Source organism: Juglans microcarpa x Juglans regia, chromosome 2D (genome assembly GCF_004785595.1).
Source record: "Juglans microcarpa x Juglans regia isolate MS1-56 chromosome 2D, Jm3101_v1.0, whole genome shotgun sequence".
NCBI classification, from domain to species: Eukaryota; Viridiplantae; Streptophyta; class Magnoliopsida; order Fagales; family Juglandaceae; genus Juglans; species Juglans microcarpa x Juglans regia.
Genome location: NC_054596.1, coordinates 32,713,720 through 32,734,077, shown reverse-complemented (window position 1 = coordinate 32,734,077; position 20,358 = coordinate 32,713,720). Strand labels below are relative to the sequence as shown.

Sequence of the window (20,358 nt, the reverse complement as noted above, 5' to 3'; positions counted from 1 at the left end):
CATCACTTCACACAACATACAACCACATCACAACTACACCTCACTTCTTCTCAGTCTATCACGATCAACACAAATACACGATTCCAGTCAAAGTCATCATCTTTCTCTTCCCAAGCATCCAAAAAACGACAACATTCAATTACAACATCATTTAATCAAGTAAGCATATTAATCTAAAAGATAAGAATATAGGGGATATACCAAAACTGAGGGCCCAAGTAGTGGTGCCCGAATGAGAGGATAAATTTTTGTGCTACCACATAGAATGGTGATGTTGGGTGCAACTTGTAAACATGGAGATCGGTTTTGAAGGTCGGTAATGGCTTGGTGGTGCGACTATGGCTCTCGACGGCTTCACACTTGCACAATTGAGACAAATGACGGGTTTGGTGCATGGTAGTGTTCCCTAGGTGGCTCACAATGGTGTTTAAAATGGAGGGTTTGGTGGCAGTGAGGTATAAGGTGTGAGGCTTCAGCTGAGTGTGGCAATAGAAGAATAAAAAACGATGTACATGGGCATGGGTGCACAATGTTGGGCTCTCGGTTGCCTGGTCTAGGCATCTAGCGGTTGAAGAAGACTACATAGGGGCGCGATTGCTTGTCCAAGGGTCTGGATCATAGAGGTATGACGTAGCAGTAGAGAGAGAAACAAATCGATAAGAGAGAAAGAGAGAGAGACTAAGAGGGTCTTAGGGCTGGGAGAGGACGATTGAGATAGGGGAGCCGGAGTGAGGCGGCGCGGTTGGTGGTGGAACGGCGTGGGTGGCGGCTTAGATATGAGAGAAACAGAGGGGGAGAGAGAGGAGTTGGGGCTGGGGTGTTCAGCGTGGACAACGGTTGTTGGCTGTGTGTTGCCACTTGAAAGGTGGTTGGCTTCTGGTGACAGTTGGCTGTTTGCTGAGGATGACGTGAGGAAGAGGGAAGAGGAGAGAGAGAAAGAGAGAGAGTGAGAGAGAGAGAGAGAGAGGTCTTGCTGAGGGGAAAAACACTGGAGATTTATGGAAGAGCAATGGTTGTGTGATGGTTGGCGACAACGTGCTCATGGTAGTCGGGTGGTTGCTCACAATAGCATCTAGCGACTTGGCACAAAGGAGGACAAGAGAGAAATCGAGAGAGGGAGAGGGAGGAATTGAGATAAGAGAGGTTCTGCTGAGGGGAAAAACATTGGTGGCTTATGGAGGAGCAATGGCAGTGGTGATGGTGATGGTGATGGTTGGCAACAACGTACTTGTGGTAGTCAGGTGGTTGCTCACGGTAGCATCTAGCGGCTTGGCACAGAGGAGGATGGGAGAGGGAAAGGGAGGAATTGAGTGTGTGTGTGTGTGTGAGAGAGAGAGAGAGAGAGAGGGAGGTTCTGAAATTAAAGAGGAAAAAATAAGGGGAAGGGAGAAAGAGCAAATAAATCCAAGCCCTACACTTGGGGCTAATTTTCATATAAGGGCTAAAATAAACATTGAGAAATAAAAGAGAAAAGAATAGAGCAAATAGAAAGGGAAGGGAAATAGACCAATTATAAAAATGCAACTTTGTTTTCTTGATCCCAAAAATAATATTTCTCATCATAAAATAAAATGATGAGTGTTGGTAAATATTTCTAAGAGAAATTAATTCGAGAAATTAATTCATCCAAATCGATAGAGTTTTAAACATAAATTCAAATGATGAATTTTAATAAATATTTCTAGAGGAAATAAAATCAATTACACAATATAGATTTACAAAACTTTCGAAGAAAATTGAAACTTTCGAAGACACATGTTATTTTTGTTTTTTTCACTAAAGAGAAAAAGAAAAAAATACTCTCACTATAATAGCGTAAATTATTTTCTCATTTTCCATGGGCCGACGAGACCCATGGGCCAAATTTGAAACAGAGGTATCAAAGCCCAGCTTATATATTAGTCTCAGGGGCTGACATTTTCTCATTTTTGCCCCGTTAGCACAAATTCCAAACACCGAGCAATCCCCCCTGCCCTCCGAAGCCATGGCGACCTTGGACTCCGACGTGCCCATGGTCCCCGCTGGCGAGCCCTCGAGCAGCTCCGTCCCTTCCTCCTCCACCAAAAAGAACAAACGCTTAGAGATCAAGAAGTGGAATGCCGTCGCTCTCTGGGCCTGGGGTAACTTTTTCCAAACCCTAGCCCTAGTTTCTCTCTAATTGCTTTCTTGTAGTTTTGTACTGTTTCTCTCTTTTTTTTATGTATGGCAGTTGGTTTACATATCTAGGATTTGTGATTTTGAGGGATTTGATAATTGATCTTCGAGTAATGCAATGTCGGTGCGTGCAGATATCGTGGTTGATAACTGTGCCATTTGCAGAAACCATATCATGGATCTATGTGAGTTTTTATTCTTTTTAATATTCGTTTAAATCATGTAGGCTTTTTGGGTAATCGTTGTTTGTTTATTATATCTCGGTTTTGCGGTATATAATTTTTCTGCTGTGCTTTGGTGAGTAGGCATTGAGTGCCAAGCTAACCAGGCTAGTGCCACTAGCGAGGAATGTACAGTTGCTTGGGGTATGCTTTCTATTCCCTTAAACTTCGCTGACAATACCTTTTCGGGTGTCTATATCTTTGTATTTGGCGCGATGTGGTGTCACAAATATAGTTGTGTAGGAAGTTGGAACAGTACCGATTTCTATTTAGAGTTTGTGACTGAAGTCTTCTATTTTACTTGCTGTGCTTTAAATGAAGTGTGCAGTAAGGGAAGGTGAATTATTGTGTAATTTTGGTTTGTCATGTTTATTAGGATAGTAGGATAGTAATTGTTGGCTTCATTTACTTTGATTTGATTGAATTTTGGGAACTAGCATGTTTTTATATCAACATGAATTTAAATAGTCCTATCACTGTATACAGCACATTTAATAGAACTTTAAAATGTTTAATCTATATCTGAAACTTTTGTGACAATTATATTATAGTGTAGAATATTGGATGAATGCAAACTTGGCCACAACCGTTTATATTTCCTGTTCTGTAAAAGAAGCCCTGTCCATGTGGATTGTGATATAAGCTGTTCATTCCATTTAACACAATGACTATTATTCCAATTTTCTTGTTAAAAATGATTCCAAATCGATAATGGTGGACATAATATTTCTGAGACTGACATTAGGAGGGTGGGGTTATTTCTCCTGGTATACTAGATTTATGGTGGGGGAAGATACGCTTTTTTCATGATGTTTGGTGTGGGGATCAATCCTTGAGAAGCACTTTTCCAGTTCTTATAGAATCTCTCTTGCATGAAGGAGGGAGGCATATGTGGCAGACCTCAAACATTCTCAGCGTGATTCAGCTCAATGTGGTGTCATATTCACTAGGGAGGCTAATGATTGGGAGGTTGACCTTTTCTCATAATTCTATGACAAGTTATATTGTATGTAGGGTGAAACAAAATGGTGTTGATACCTATCAAAACAAAAACAAAAAAAAAACAAAAAAACAAAATGATGTTGATAAGTTTCTTTGGACCCCATCTAAGGAGACGTGTCTTTGAAGTGAAGTCTTAAGGTGCTATAATCATGCCAAGGAACCTTTCCTATGGAAGTTGATTTGGAAGAATATGGTTCCTCCAAAGGTGGCTTGCTTCACATGGACGACAGCAGCTCTTGGGAAAATATTTACCCTCGATAACGTTAAGTGGAGGGGCATGATAGTGGCCAACCGATGTTGCATGTGTAGAAGAAATGAGGAGACTGGAGATCACCTAATTTTACATTCTGAGGTTACTAGCATTTTATGGACCATGTTCTTCGATCTCTTTGGGATTAAGTGGGCGATGCCTTCAAAGGTGGAGTTATGAACATGTTGGAATAGGTAGTTTAGCCACCATTAGTGTGTTTCATTGTGCAAGATGGTCCAATTGTGTGTGCTATGATGCATATGGAGAGAAAGAAACCGGTGTAGCTTTGAGGTTAGCAAACTATCAGTGTTGGAGCTAAAGTTTTGTGTTGTTAACACCTTGATTCTGTGGACAAAAGCCCATTATGGTGCTCCCTTTTCTATTTCTAATTATCAGGAATTTATAGCACTTTCCCATTTGTCGGTTGAGTGAGTTCATGTATACTTCTGTATAGTGGGATAATATATCCTTCATTTTTATAGAGTTTATCATACTCTTAAAAACAAAACATGGTAAAAGGCTAAAGCAATAAATAGCATTATTCTGAAGTTGTAAGTTCCCTTAAACTTGAATCATCATCATTGTATACATGAATCTGCTAATCGCATTTGCTTTGACATGTTATTATGGCCCACTTCTGGAATGGTGTTACGAATCACACATTATTGTTTCTTTCTACACATGTAGATAACGCTGCATGGGCAAACTGCATATTGTTGATAGTAATCCACACTCCTCAGATCTCCTACCAAAAAAGCCTACACTTTCAGATCTGTGATTTTTGTACAGCCCTTATGCCAGGGTAGTTGGTTGATTTCATAACAGAGTAAAGAACGAAGAGTAGTCAACCGTGATAGGGTAGTGGTTTCTATCTATGTTCCCTTCGCTTTGAACTGTAATGATTCTTTTCTGTTCTTTTCTTTTCTTTTTCTTTTTTTTTTTTTTTTTTTTTTTTTTTTTGGGGGGGGGGGGGGGGGGGGGGGGTGTTGTGGCTTTCTGTAGTCTATCCTACCAAAATCTCAGGGAACCTCAAGTATTCTTTTTTGGGGCAACCTAAACATCTTTCCTATTTATTTCTTTGGGCTTTCTAGTGTTATCCAACTTGAGTTGTGAGGATGTTTATTTTTTTATTAAGTAATTCATGCTTGCATAAGGTGTAGGTAGTGACATGCATCTCTTACGTGCTTCTTTATATGGTTGTGCACTCACTTTTGTTATCATTATCTCAATATTTGAGAAGGAAATCTAGCTGATTATTGTCATTTTCTTGCACTCCTGTGTACGATCTCTTTTGCTGAAAGGCTGATTTTTATTTTAGGGGTTTGTAACCATGCCTTTCATTTCCACTGCATCAGCCGATGGCTCAAGACCCGTCAAGTATGTCCATTAGGTAAGCTCTGTGCTAAACACCCCCTGCATTATGTTCTCTTCGATTATCTCTTTGTATTGTTGGAAGTACTCCACTCATTTCCTCTGGTTCGGTTTTCTTATTGCTTATGCAGATAACAGCGAATGGGAGTTTCAGAAGTATGGTCACTAGAATCTTCATCCAGTTGTGCCAATGGACTCCTCATTTCTGCTGCTGATATAGCAATGCTACGAAACTTTTCTGTGTGTCTATTTCCATATTTCTTTTACTTAAATTTCACTGGAATTATCGTAATTTCAAGAATCATATGGGGTGGTATAACTGTTTTGAGTTTGATTGGTCACATATCAGGTGCACCATTTGAAGCCTTCAATTGCTTTTAGCATTATATAGCTCTGCCTCACTGTATGAATTTCTCGTATATGGTTTTGTGTATGTAAAGGCAAAGGCTTCGGCAAGCTCAAAATGGCACTCTACTGATCTATTGACCGCAAAACTAAATTTGTAGTCCTTGGTTTATCTTGTTAGTGAATCCTTTTTCTTTTCTTTTTTTTCTTTATCGAATTTTCCGACCGAGTTTTGAGTTTTCTTATTTGCCATACCATGTGTGAATTTTAGCGTGTGGGGAATTGGTTCTGAACTCGCAGTACGAATCAGAATCCATTGAACGACAATTGGGCTTTTGCTTGATCCCCTTAAAAAAACTATCAAAGCTTGTCAATTTACCGTCCCCAGTGCAATTCCTTTCGTAATTTGTCTTAAGAATCAACCCTTGAATCGTTTTGTGACCCGTTCATCATCCATTGATCCATCTTCAAAATCCACTTTTCTCCAGGCAATAATCCGAAGTGGAGCGCAAGCAGTCATGGATGGCAGATTAAGGCTGATTGGAGTTTGTAATCATCGGTTAGGACAAGTGGTCAGACATTCCATTCTTTCTTAGATCAATGTCATGGTGGTTGAAGAACATCGTTGTGGTGTGCTTACAATAACATTGTTGTGCATTCTCTGCCTGACTTGAAATCAGTGGCCTTTCCAATGACTCGACTGCTTTGATTCCAAGTTAAAAGTTAAGATATGAGCCCTATTCCCTAAAAACATATAATGGTGGAGCCTGGTCCTACTTTCTTCTTGGGCCTTTCCAGTTCTCATTAGACAAAACAATGTATACTGAAAACATAAACGAAAATAAAAAATTAAAAGACCAGAGTCGTCGCCTGAGAGATTCGAACTCTCGCGGGGAAACCCCATGTACTTAGCAGGCACACGCCTTAACCACTCGGCCAAAGCGACTTCTTGTTTCTTCTGTTTTCTCTTATCACTTATTACTTTTATTCAGAATATAATTTTCTTTTAACTTGTATGCTTGTTTTTGAAAAGAATTTGTGCAGTTCAAAAGTATGCAAGTCCCATGTATTCCTTTTGAAAATTGAAAATTTTATGAATTATATAAGAAAAATTCTATTTTTTTAATGGTAAATTTTACTTTTTTCAATGAGAATACATGAGCATGGTAAGAGTATCTAAAATTACTTTCTGCTATATATTTATGAAATTTATTTTTTTCTTTGCGTACAACTAATCCCTAGATGTAATCATAAACTACTTGCATATTAACTTTTTGTTAGTGATGCACTGATGCTTCGATGCTTTCTTTCTCTATCATCTTGATGGACCAACCCCATACTCTCTTCAAAAATAGATTAAAAAAGTTTCCAGAACACTAATGGTGCATTTTAGTTTCTAATTAATTATATATAAAATTCTTTAAAAAGTACATGTCTATCCTCCCAACAATTGCTGAAAAAGATGATACGATGCACAAACCAAGCAGCTGTGCTCCACTTCTGCCCACTCTATGAGAATATCACTTTTGCATGACAAACAGTCCCTTTCAAATCCACACCACTGTTCCTTCACAAACCTTTGTTAAATATGAATATTATTCAAAATGATATTTGTAATCGTCGAGTATATAAATATCGTGTAATTTTTTTAAAAAAAATAAATAAATAAGAAACCTACATAAAAAGATAATAATTTTTTTATAATAGATTCTATTCTTTTTCAAAACAATTACACGATATTTATTTACTTTATAACTGCACCTAGCATTACTATATTTTTTTAATGTTTAAAAGATGTTAAAATTTAGAAACAATGACAAGCACACATATCTCTAGTCTCTCCCTTGATTCAAAAAAAAAAAAGAAAGGATATTATATATAAAGAAGATAATGATAGGAAATATTTGGAAGACAGCTTCAGCCTTCAACAACCAATGATTTTGTTGGGGGAAAAGAGAGCATCTCTCCATGTGCATTTGAGAGAAATTTCTGATTTGTAGTCACACAAACACACACACACCCCCATCCTTAATTAATTAACCCACTTTTGCTTTGTTCACATCCTTTGAGATTGTTTTTTAATGAGATATTATTATGTTTGATCACTTTTTTTCTTGGAAAAGAAAATACCCCAACAAGTATTTCAAACAAAACAGTACTTCATTCCAGCATTGCTGCAAATGAACCATGGAAATCTATTGTACTTTACACAAGAAACCTTATCTCATTTTTAGCATTGGGACCATAAATCACAAAAAGTTAAAATAATGTGCATTTTCGATTAAGATCTATCTAGCTTTCAAAATGACGTAATCTCTATCTATCTTGTGGGAAAGAGTATGATATCTTAAAAGAAGTTATGCATAAGAAATTAACCAAATTTCATGACTAGATAGGAGTTTCCACCCATGTGAATATATTCAAAAGCATGAGTCCATCCTATGTCTTCTGCCTTAGAGGCCAAAAACTCAGACCTTATTATAAGATCTTCTTAGATTTTGGGAAATCGGAATAGATTAAACTATGGATTTTGGTAAATCGGAACTCAGTGGGAGTCTACTTTTTATCTCTTATAATCTATACGTTACTGCTGTGCATGCAAGTAGGTGATCAAGGCAGCTGGAATTCAAAATGTGTCTACTCAATTAGCGATCGAGAAAGGTCTCTATCCCCTTCTATTTCAAAAGTTGAAATGATACTTAGTGTCGTGACTGTATAAATGTCATACAATTATTTTAAAAAAATAAATAAATATATGACTCATATAAAAATAAATTAATTTTTAAATAATAAATTTTATTTTTTTTTTAAATAATTATATAATATTTACACATTCTACGACTGTATATAACATTACTTTTTTTAAAAATCAGTTAATTTCGGGTGGAGTTTGGGCTTAGAGTGTCGGCCGCCCACTACAAAACCCACCAACATGTACAAATCCCACTAAAGAAGTTTGGGAAAAAGTTATATTCACATTGGTCAGGTTGTTTATAATGTGTAATTTAAAAGATCAGTGGTTGCGCAAAGAGGAGGTAGGCGCGTATGGGCTCTTCACACACGTCTTTTTTTATATTTCCATTATGATTCTTACTCCAAATTATGGATTCCATAAGATATATATTTCCATTGTGATTATTATTATTATTATTTTCATTGGATCCATTATCTTTTGATAGTATCAACTCATCTCACCTATCCTTTATTTTGAACAAAGATAGTAGCCGTTGTGAGCAATAAATTGACTGATTTAACGAGATATATTCTTTTATAAAATAGATCTCACGTATATATATTAATTTGTACTTTATAGAGTTTAGTTTTATAATTAATTTTTTAATAGAACTTGACAATGGCACGTTGTTATTATATCAAACATTTTCAAAGCTTTTGAATTGAAGAAAGCTGAGGTGCAGATGCTGATTGCGGCACAAAAACTAAACCAAAAATATCCCGATCGACTATGATTGGTGATCATAGTTTGCCATCGCATGCTATTACAGTTGATTAAATCTTTTTTTTTTTCCTATAATTTTGTTTTAAAATGAAAGATAATATATACAACACTGTTGAAGACATTAACTATATTTTGAGAGATTGAAGTTTATTTTATAATTCCATGCAATGCCTATGAACAAGTTCTGACACTGCCACCTAGAAATTAGAATGATAGTTGATGCAGTAATTGGTTTGTCTTCTCCCTAACCAAATCATTTAAACCAGTTTCTACTCAACATCTTGTGGTCCCGTTTGGTTGTTAAATTTATCTGAGTTTTATTCAATTCAGTCTAATTTTAAGTTAAGTCTAACGTTCAAATATTCAATTCAAAAATTATTAAACTCATCTCAACTCAAAATTTCTTTACACGTAGAATCCACAATCTTTTTTAATTTTTATAAATACATTTAAACTCATCTTAAATATACTCTATAAAAGTTACTACTTTATCATCTCAATTCATTATTATTAATAAAAAATTCAATTCAAAAGTAAACATAGAAAAATACAGAAAACAACAAAGAAGTAAGTGTTAGCCGAATGGCAGAAAACGCGTGGGCATAATGAAAAGACTCGAGAGGAAAATAAAGCACCGTGAGCGTGCGGGAATTCTTGCACTATTTATAGTTTCAATTTTATATACGCTATAATTTTTTAAAAAAAGTTAGGTGTATTATTAAAAATTAATTATTTTTTTAATAAATTATATAATATTTAAATATTTTAAGATTATAAATATCATCTCTATTTGTATATCGAGTAATGATATTTACACAAAAAATTTTATAATATATATTTTAAAATGAGAATATTTTTATAAACTGATATTATTGTTATAAATTATTTTATTAAATTATCATTCATTTAAATATGATTATATAATATGTTGTGAAAGGTGACATGTATTTATATTTTTCTTGTATATTTTACGAAGGGTGAGAGAATAAAAGATCACTATTATAGATATTATTTCTCTAAAGGGTGAGAGGACAGAGGGTGTGTGTGTGAGAGAGAGGATCAGTTGGCTTCATTAGCGCCACCATCTGCGGTTTTGTTTGATGGGCCACACTAGTGGTCAGGACAGAGACCCTCATCCCTCATCATGTGCACGCCTTTCCACAATCTTTTACTTTTCTTTTTCTTTGCTTAATGCTTAGTTACTATGTAAACTGCACGCCCGGACTCTTTCGGCACACAGGAGACAACTCCTGCAATTGGGATGAAGGGGCCCAACTTCTCTACTCTATGACACATATATGTAAAAATAATATTAGATTAAAATTTTAGAATATGTAAGATTTATGCGTTCTTTTTTTTAAAAAAAATAGAATTTATCATTAAAAAATAATTTTTTTTATATGAATCTTAAATTTATTTATTTATTTCAAAGAAAGTGAGCGGGACTTGTATATTTTAAGACTATAAATATCATTTATCTTATGTAAATTAAAAAGAGATTGAAAAATCATAAAAATATAACTACAAATTATTTTATAGATCATCGAGGTTAAATAATCTTTCTTGTATTTTCACTATAGATTCCATATTAAGAAACTCAATATTGTATAACAAAAAATTTTAGGATTTATATTAATAAGTTTATTATTTTTTCTAAACTTAATTTTAATTTTGGAGAAGTCACATCCTTGAAAATAGATAATATATAGAAATTAATAAAAATTTTGAGACTATAAAAAAAAAATTGAGAAAGACATTTCTAAGTATATTAAAATTTTTAAAAAATTTAGAGAGTATATGAAAATTATAAAATTTGGGGGGTTCAGTTTCTATATTTGTAGAATTATGTATAAAATGTAAGAGAGTACTAGTTTCGTTTGGATCATCAACCATCTCAATTTATCTCAACTCATCATTACAACTTTTTTAAATCTCAATATAAAATATAATAAATCAATCAATTTTTTCAAATTCTAAAATAATAATAATATTAAAAAATAATATTCTAACAATATTTTATCATCTTAACTCAACTCAACTTAACTCACTTCAACATCTAAACGCAACCTAATTTTTGTTTTTACAAAATTTTGGAGGGGCCATGGCCCTCCTTTGGACAATGTGGGTCCGCCAGTGACTCCTCATATCATTTCTATCAGACTTTATCAAAGTTTATCCTTTACAATTTAATGAAAAGTATATATTTTTAATAATTCTAAAATCTTCTTATCTATAATCTCACGTTAGATTAGTTATTAAATTTATCAAAATAATAATATAATATTATTTTTTTAATAATAATATTTTTTGTTCATATTTTACAATTATACTATCCAAAAAAAAATGTTTAATAGTCAAAGATTATACGGAAGACATTCCACATAATATCGGCAATTTTTTTGCTAGTCTAGAATTAGATGAGAGCATCGGATTTTTTAACTAATAATATTATATTATATTATTATAACAAATAAAAATTACTGTAGCTATAACCCTATAGTATTAATCCTATACGAATTTAATTGCGTTATTATTTAAAGAACAAATTATTATATTACTATACACCGTTTATGTAGAAAAGAAGTTGATTTTTGTTTTATAATAAAATATTACTTTTGATGATGAACATTACATTTTCAAATTTGAAGATGTACTTAAAATCACTATAGCTCAAAGTTCAAACTCTTACATTTTGATGAAGCCAATATAAATGATTTTATCTACATTTCTTCAAATTTTGAAGATGCATTGACTTTTGATGAAGCTAATGCCAATGCTCTAATGCCTTCTTCATCTTATTCTTTAAGGCCCCTTTTCAATATGCAAATGGTTTCATCTCATCTCATCTCATCAATACAATTTTTTTAAAATTTGAAAATAATAATAATATTAAAAAAATAATATTCTAACAATATTTTATTCAACTTCCAACTTTCATCTAAAATCATCTCATCTCATCTCACTATCCGAATGCAACGTCATCTTTTCTTGCATATTCAAGCTGCAATCGAAGCATACGAACTATACTTCGTCCAAAGAAGAAATGCACTTAGAAGATTTGGGCATTCCTCTATTCAAAAAACAATTGCTGCAATAAGAATATTCGCTTATGAAGTATCTAGTGATTTTGTAAATGAATACTTAAGGATTGTAGAAAATACAGCAACCGAATGTTTGAAAAAATTTGTTAAGATTGTCATTAGCATCTTCTCCAACTAGTACTTGAGATCACCAAACAATAGCGATATTGCTCGATTGCTCGCAAGTGGAGAAAGTCGTGGGTTTCCTAAGATGTTAGAGTGTATTGATTGCATGCATTGGAAATGGAGAAATTGTCCAAATTCATGGAAATGAATGTATTGTGGTCACATTCATGAAGCAATGATAATTTTAGAAGCCGTAGCGTCATATGATCTTTGGATATAACATGCATTCTTTGGATTACCAAGCTCTCATAATGATATTAATGTCTTAAAACATTCTTCTGTTTTTAGAAAGCTTGGAAATGGAATATTATCTTGTTGATGATATATATCCTTCGTAGTCGACGTTTGTCAAAACAATTCATGCTCCACATGGAATAAATAAAAAAATATTTTATTGTAAGTCATGAATTGGCAAGAAAAGATGTAGAACGAGCATTTGGAGTGCTTCAAGCTCGATTTGCACCCCTATTCTTTATAAATTTCCCTAACTTTTTATTAAAAAACACCATTTTAAAACTTTATCTTAAATTTTACGCATATTTCAAAAACTTCATACATCTCATTCTCTACATCACATTTTAACTAATATTTTAAACAAAAAGTCGATTATTTTTACGGGTACAATAATAGTTTTAAAATTATTACGGTTTTAAAAATCATATTTTCTTTTATAAAAATTTGCATTTTCCAACGATATTTTATTTGTAATCAATAAATAAAAATCGAGATTATAGTTTTCTCTGAGATCTAACGATAATATTTTTTGTGCTTTGTCTGACGGCAACATTTATTGTCATTAATCTAAAGGTAATATTTATGTCATTTGTCTAGTGGTAACATATCTTTTCCGACTTGTAACGATAATTTTTTTGTCATTTTCCTAACGAACATATTTTCAAACGGTAACATTTTTATGTGTAAATAAGAGCACTTATGAATCCATTCACATCTAGAGTAGCTTAAGTTTCGTTTCATTTCGTTTTAAGAGAAAATTCTCATTTTGACCTCATTTTTCACTCTCTTCTTAAATGATTCGTTCTTTTTTTCGCAAACTACTACTTCACTTAGACTCTGAAGATAAGTTGGAGCTTGTTCTTAATAACGATGGAGGATCAAGAATGATGACATATAAGAATTAGGAAGTGGCAATTTCCTCAACAGCTGCTACATTGGCTGCCAGTATTCATTGACCATTCGGGTTACCCTACATTTAGTATGTGCCCATTTTCCTTAATCTCCACTCAAATTTGCGATCATCACAACCGAAGGCTATATAGTTTAACTGCCAAAAAACAAATCCAACTAACAATCGGGATGCATGAGATAGCAAATCAAGCTTGAAAAACAGCATAGCAAATGAAACAAAGAGCCCCCTAAATGGAATAGAATGGCATGCTAAATGGAACATAACAACATGATAAATGGAACAAGTAGCGATGAATGGGTTGTACAAGAACATCATGGAACACATGAATCTTAATGGATGAGGTTTCCGGTCAAACAATGAAAGGGGTGCAACACATTGCAAACTAGTGGATAGGTTTTCTCAAAAAGTAAAAGAGGTAACAAAAAAAAACTTAGGCAAATAATTAATGATTTAACTCACAATTCAACTAGCGGGTTTATGGAAAAGAATAAGAGTAGCCTCATCCACTTTCCTAAAAAACATCATGTTTTATAGAAAAACACATGCCTATATACTCAATCTGTCCACTACTTGAGTATGCAATGGACCAGACCACAACTAATAACAAATTGGGGATAAGTAAATTGACTCCTTAAGTAATAGCCAAATATTTAAATTTTTTTACCATGAGGCTCAGAATAGTTTTTTTTTTTTTTTATTTATAGCATGTGTAGGAAAGGAGCTCAAGCTCGAACGAATGGCTACAACATCTTCAACCCCAGTTGCCTATGTGAAACTATCACAATATAAAGATGGTCATTCGGGTTAAGATTACCCTGTCATATCGATCGAATCCCATTGATAACCCTTGTAATTTTACACATCGAATAATAATTAGAACTATCATCATAGCCTTACACTAGACATACAGTTCCAACGAGAGCCCTAAATCAATTCCAAAAGCTGCAAAGGATAAAGATAGGACTAAACACCAAAGTAAATAACCAATGAATAACAATAACCAGGTAAGCAAACAACACAACACAAAACAAGAGTAGAAGAGATCACAAATAACATTTGTAAACAACAATATACCAACTCAAAATATTGTCTAAAAATCACATGAACAGATTTTTCAAAATTCAAATATCACAGCAACAGATTCCTCAAATTACAGAAGCATAGCAACAACTACCTTTCCATCACATAATCAACACATAAGTGGCACAAATGATAGCATAGTTTTCAATAATAATAGCTCAAATCCAACTTAGACAACATAGAATGATAATGGCTAAAATCACAGATAACTTAGAAAAACATAATCACCAAAATTGAATAAAATTATAGAGGCACAACAATAGCTTTCCATCGCTCACAAAATCAACACAGCTAGGGGCTCAATTCACGGCATAGGTTTGAATCACAGTGGCTTAAATCCAATCCAATCAACATAGAATGACAGTGGCTCAAATCATAGAATCAAAAAGAACAATAGAAATAGGAAAATTACAGTAGCAACCGAGGCACAATAATAGCTTCTAAAAAATCTCAATGTCACATCTCAGAATCACAGAAAATACACAAAGGATAAATCAAAGAAGCTCAACAAATAGATTTGCCCTGCATTTATTTCCAAATATGTAACAAAATTTTAGTTGTTGAAACCCTAGAGAATCTCACAGACAAAGAGATGTGAGATACCAAATACAACCATCAGTCTGAGGTTAGGGTTTTCGATTTTCATCTCACAAAGATCCAATGAATACATAATGCAAACTAGGGATTCGAAACTGGAATTTATCTCATATGAAAGTCATGGCAAAAACTAAGAGAGATTGAGAGTGTGTGTGGCTTTTGTGCGAGATAGAAGGGTAGGAACTTACGTATCGAAGCTGATCGGAAGGGCTACTGTTGAAGGTGGCAAACAATACGAGAGATGGCTGATACAAACGACATTGTCGAGAGAGAGTTTCACATGAGATCAACAACAAAGGACATAATAAACAAACAAATTAAGGATGCATAGTGACTTCCCATATTTAGGGAACCACTATAGCAACCCAAAATAGGATCCCGGATGGGAGGAAAATTTTTTATTTGTCCCATATTTTTTCTCCAGATTTTAGACAATACGAGTATTTAGAGAAATGGATGAGGCTACTCTAAGTTCTTAAACGTAAGTTCACGTGTCGTTACGACTAACTATGGTACCTGTTAAATTATTACAACTAGATTTTTATTTTATTTTATTATTATAACAAGTTGCGGAATAAAAAAAATATAAATATCTTTATGCATTTTATGAGTCTCACAAAATAAGTAGTATCTTGTAGGTAATAAAACTTCATTACTTTAACCCACAAATTAATTTTGAGAAGTTGCTATTTATTATGATTTTAACTATCATTCTAATAGCACACTTCACGATAAGGCATCAAATGATTGGTAGACAGATAAAATACAATAACTTATTTTCAGTTATTTAATATCACATAATAAGATGATGAATATTATTACTTATAAGGAAACCCGCCAACTTTACTATTGAAGTATTGATGATTTAATTCAAGAAAATAATAAGATTTGGTTTGGATAGTGAGTTGAGATTGGGTGAAAGTTGAAAATAAAATAAAATATTATTTCTTAATATTATTTTTATTTTAGGATTTAAAAAAGTTGAATTGTTTGTTATATTTTGTTTAAAAGTTTAGAAAAATTGTAATGATTAGATGAGATAAACTGTAGGGGTGATACTCGTAGGGTGCGAGGCAGGGTGGGCCCTTCTCCTCACCCTGCTCTGCACCATACGGGATAGGGGGTCCCCTACCCCAGTGCCGGGGGATGGGATCAAAACTGCCCACACCCAAGCAACAATCCGTTGGGTCTAAAAATTAAATTTGGTCTAAAATAATTTTTTGACCCAAATTATAATATCATTTAAATTATATTAAAATTTATAAATACAAAAAGAATTTAAACTCATTAGAATTGAATTTTGTATTGTCTTGCCCTCCTAAGTCAACATTTATATAAGAGATTAATGTAATACAATAATCATACTTAAGTAATGTGCAACTTAATATTTAATTTATTAGGCCCTCACTACCCACACCTAATAAATTGAGATAGTTTTACTATTTAAATCAGACCTAAACTCTCAAGCCAAAATTGAAATTAGAGCCTAAAATGAAGAAAGGAAATATATAAAACTAGTTTTATAGTATTTATTGCCCAGAAAAAGCCACATTAATTATCTTGCACCAACCCGAAATTTAAAATATTTCCCATAGGACTTATAAAATTGTAAACTATTTGTAATATTTACTATAAGAATATACACACATATATATATATTACTACTATTTTTAGGTAAATATATTTTACATTAATCTTCTGTGACAACACAATTTTTTCTAATGAACTCTTTTTTGTTTAAAAACTGCTCCCTCCTCCATTATCTGTTACCGGATTCAATGAAGAAAAGATAAAAATAAATAAATAAAAGAGAGATACTACGCGCGTATCAACAGAGATAGAACCTTTTTCCCAAAAAAAAAAAAAAAAAAAAAAAAAAAAGACAGATAGAACCGGTCCTGTAAATTTATATAAAATAAAAATAAAAAAAGAAAATGATTTACATATAACATTTTTTATAATATTTTACACAATTAATTTTAAATGAGAAATATTTTTATAAAATATGTACTAAAAAAATATTTCTTTTTAACTTATCTATTTTTAATGAGACTATCTTTTGAGGTAGATTATTTATGAGTGTGATTAGAGTTGTAAATAAACAAGAAAATCTGAGATGCCATTCGCTTGATTCGTTTATTAAATAAATGATTTGTAAATGAAAAACTATCATTAATTTTTATCCAATACAATTTATATAAAACTCGAGTCGACTTGTATGAGATCGTATAGATTTGAATAACTTTATATGTATTACCTTATAATATTATATTTATATTTATAAAGAGAATATCTTAAATATATAAAAAAACATAAGAAGAATCGTATTTATTATATTATACACGTTACTTAAAACCTTATAGTTATTGGTATATGTATATATAAATTAATTTAATAAAAATTAAATATATAAAATATGTTGTATGGGATGACAAGTAACATCTTATTAAAAAAAAAAAAAAAACTCGCCGTATAACTCACGTTTTTATTTTTGGACAGAATAGAAATCAGTCCTTTTTTCGAAGTTTCCGTCGGGAATTGCAGAACTATAATGAACCGTTACTCATGTAATAATATAATATTGAGCGTTTATTTTTCAGGGTGGGGAATGGGATAGAAAAGAGGTTACCTTCTATTGAAGTAATATGCAAGCCGCCTGAGCGACAGGTGTCAATTATTATTCAGACGCAGTCGGAGAATTGTGGGGTTTACTTTCAGTCAAAAAAGAGGATGAGAAAGAGTGGGAACCGGGCCCGGGGCTGCTTGAAAAAATAAAATAACACATAAAAAAACTAGCCGTTACCCACCAGTTACAACGACAAAACAAAAAAGACAACCGGAAATTTCGGTAAAAGCACCCCATCTCGTGTCTCGACTATCGTGCTATTTGTTATTTTATTTCAAAAGAATAGAATCAGTATATCTTCTCATTTTATCTTCTTATTTTAACAATATATATATTTAGACTTCGTTTGAAAATTAAACTCATCTTAACTTATTATTATAATTTTTTTAAATTTTAACACAAAATATAATAAACATTCAACTTTTTTAAATTTTAAAATAATAATAATATTAAAAAATATTATTTTAACAATATTTTATTATTCTAACTCAATTCAATTTAACATCCAAACGCAGCCTTAATTTTTTCAAAATTTTTTTACTTAGTAGCTATTAGTGTATTACTATATTTTTTATTTTTTAAAGATGTTAAATATATATATATATATATAAAAGATTTTATCTATGGGCGCGGTAGCACCCTAACGATACTCTTCCCAAAAAGTAAACTTTATTTTTAAGCTGAAGTGTAGTCCGTTCGATTTTGTCTAGTTTTAGATATTTTTTTAAATATATGTATTAGTTTTGGAAATTTAAAAATTGATATAGGACTGATTAATTATTGAAACTGAAATTTTCAATTTTCTAATTAATCATTTAAAAGTTGATTAATATACATAATCAACACACTCAACATTACAATTTGCATTGCCTTATCTTGATTTGTAATGATTACATTTGGTAGTTGGTCATTCATATACTTCAACCACTTAAAAGTATGTGCATCCTCATTTGATATCAATCCGCACCCGAATAATATTAATTGTCTATGATGGTTCACACCAATAAATGGTCTAAGCATTAGTCAAGTATGTTGTGTCAAATGTAATCACATCTCCTAATAATTGATACGCAATTTTACATCGGTTGTCTACCCAAAACACATTCTTTAACCTCAAGTCATAGTCCACATCTATCTCATAGTAAAAATCTGATTTTTGTTTTTTTGTTTGCATTTCATGGAAGTAGTTCCTTAGCATTTCAGCATCTTCAACCTTGAGACGAAGTTGTTGTGCTTTGTCAATGCAGTTTGGACTAGGGGTGTCAAATTATGTTAACGGATCGTATTCGTATCGTGTCAGATCCATTTTGACCCGTTAGTAGATACTACAAAATAGGTTAACACGACACGACCTAACCTGACCCGTTTTAACCCGTTTACGTAAATGGATTGAACAGATTCAAATTAACTCGTTTGACCAGATTAAGTTTAGCATAATGCCACCCCTAGTTTGGACACTCCTTCCCAAATGACACATTCTCGTAACCTCCCACTTCAACAACTAGAGACTTGAAGTGTTTTGTTTGTATTCCTGCCTCGTTATTTATTTCATGCCTCTTAATCACAAAAGCATCAACCTTAAAACATCTTAAATATCTTGCCTTTTTCAGACTACAAACGTATGTGTACTCTAAGTTTACTCTAGATAGGGTATATCACCATCATAATTCATCGTTGCATTAACCTTAGACATACACCCTATCTTCTCTGTTTGTCTTAGCTTAAGAATATTGGCAGCCTTACTTTTGGACCTGCTTGTCATGCACATACCAAGGTAAACCATCTTACATTCTCATCTTCTCCTTTACAATTCATTCTACACACCCCAAACCCCTTCTACTTGGCATACTTCATATAGTAAGACCAAACTTCTTTTGTATATGAAAATGTCATTCCGACCTTGGGTTCTTCACAAGTTTCATCACATTCTTTCTAATTAGCAACTCCTATCTCATCATCCTCATTATTCGAGAGATCCATTGCAAATCCAGTATTTAAATTATCTAAGCAAATTTAACTAGATTTAAAAAATAAAAAAAAAAAGTTCAAAGCCAGAGATTTTTCCACCAAAAATGCATGTTCATATTTATGTGATTGCTACTTTGTTACAGGAAGCACAAGCAAAAAGGGTGGCAACTGCATCTTGGTGCTTTTAAAAAAAATCAACGGTGCTTCTGCTAAATGCCCAAACTGTACATACATGTTTGTTAAGATGTTTTATTTTCTCGCAATAAATGATTATGGATATGAACTACAATGTAATGAAATCATTTTTTGCTTCACCTTCAGTTGCATATTAACAATGTTTAGCTACCAGTAAATACTCATTATTAAATTGAGAGACAAACATAATTGTAAGCAGATTACATGATTGTTATTATTTTGTGGGGTTTTTCCCCATCCAGGTTTAGAAAAATGAGATCTACAAATAGTTCGATTCAATTCTAGTCTGTATAAAAGATCGATAATGAGAAAAATAAACATAAAAAACCCTAATATTTGTAGATCAAACACAACAAATTAAAAAAACCTAACATTTGTAGATCGAAAACCCTAACATTCAAGTAAAATATGGAGGGAAAAAAATCTACCGCTCGGATTTGTCAGGGGAGCAAGGCTAGCGGGAGAGCAGTCAGAGGACGACGTCAGAAATGGATCTCTACCATGCAGACTGGAGGAGGGCGCCGCATGGAAGGAGAGGGAGGATGGAGGGGCAATTCTCAGTAGGTTTAGGTCCTTAGGGTTATGAGGGGGAGGGACGAATGGGTTCCTGTTTGTTTGTTTTTAAAAAAAAAATTAATAGCCAAGTGGCATGCCACCTTAGTCGGTACTGATTGTCGATCCATTTTCTCAGTGACTATAACATTACCCTAGTTTTTATATGGATAGTTAGCATTTTTCT

At 32.8% G+C, this 20,358-nt stretch overlaps 1 protein-coding gene and 1 non-coding gene across 2 annotated transcripts; one reads left to right on the top strand and one right to left on the bottom strand.

Annotated features, from left to right (window-relative positions):
- Positions 1–1,913: 1,913 nt before the first annotated feature.
- Positions 1,914–5,384, top strand: LOC121250654 (RING-box protein 1a-like). Its single transcript, XM_041149838.1, has 5 exons — positions 1,914–2,120; positions 2,289–2,339; positions 2,460–2,519; positions 4,946–5,017; positions 5,130–5,384. Exons 1-5 carry the CDS (start codon positions 1,985–1,987, stop codon positions 5,165–5,167), a joined length of 357 nt encoding a protein of 118 aa, XP_041005772.1. The 5' UTR covers positions 1,914–1,984; the 3' UTR covers positions 5,168–5,384.
- Positions 5,385–6,207: 823 nt separating this feature from the next.
- Positions 6,208–6,289, bottom strand: TRNAS-GCU. Its single transcript has one exon. It is a non-coding gene; the product is annotated as a tRNA-Ser (tRNA).
- Positions 6,290–20,358: the final 14,069 nt, after the last annotated feature.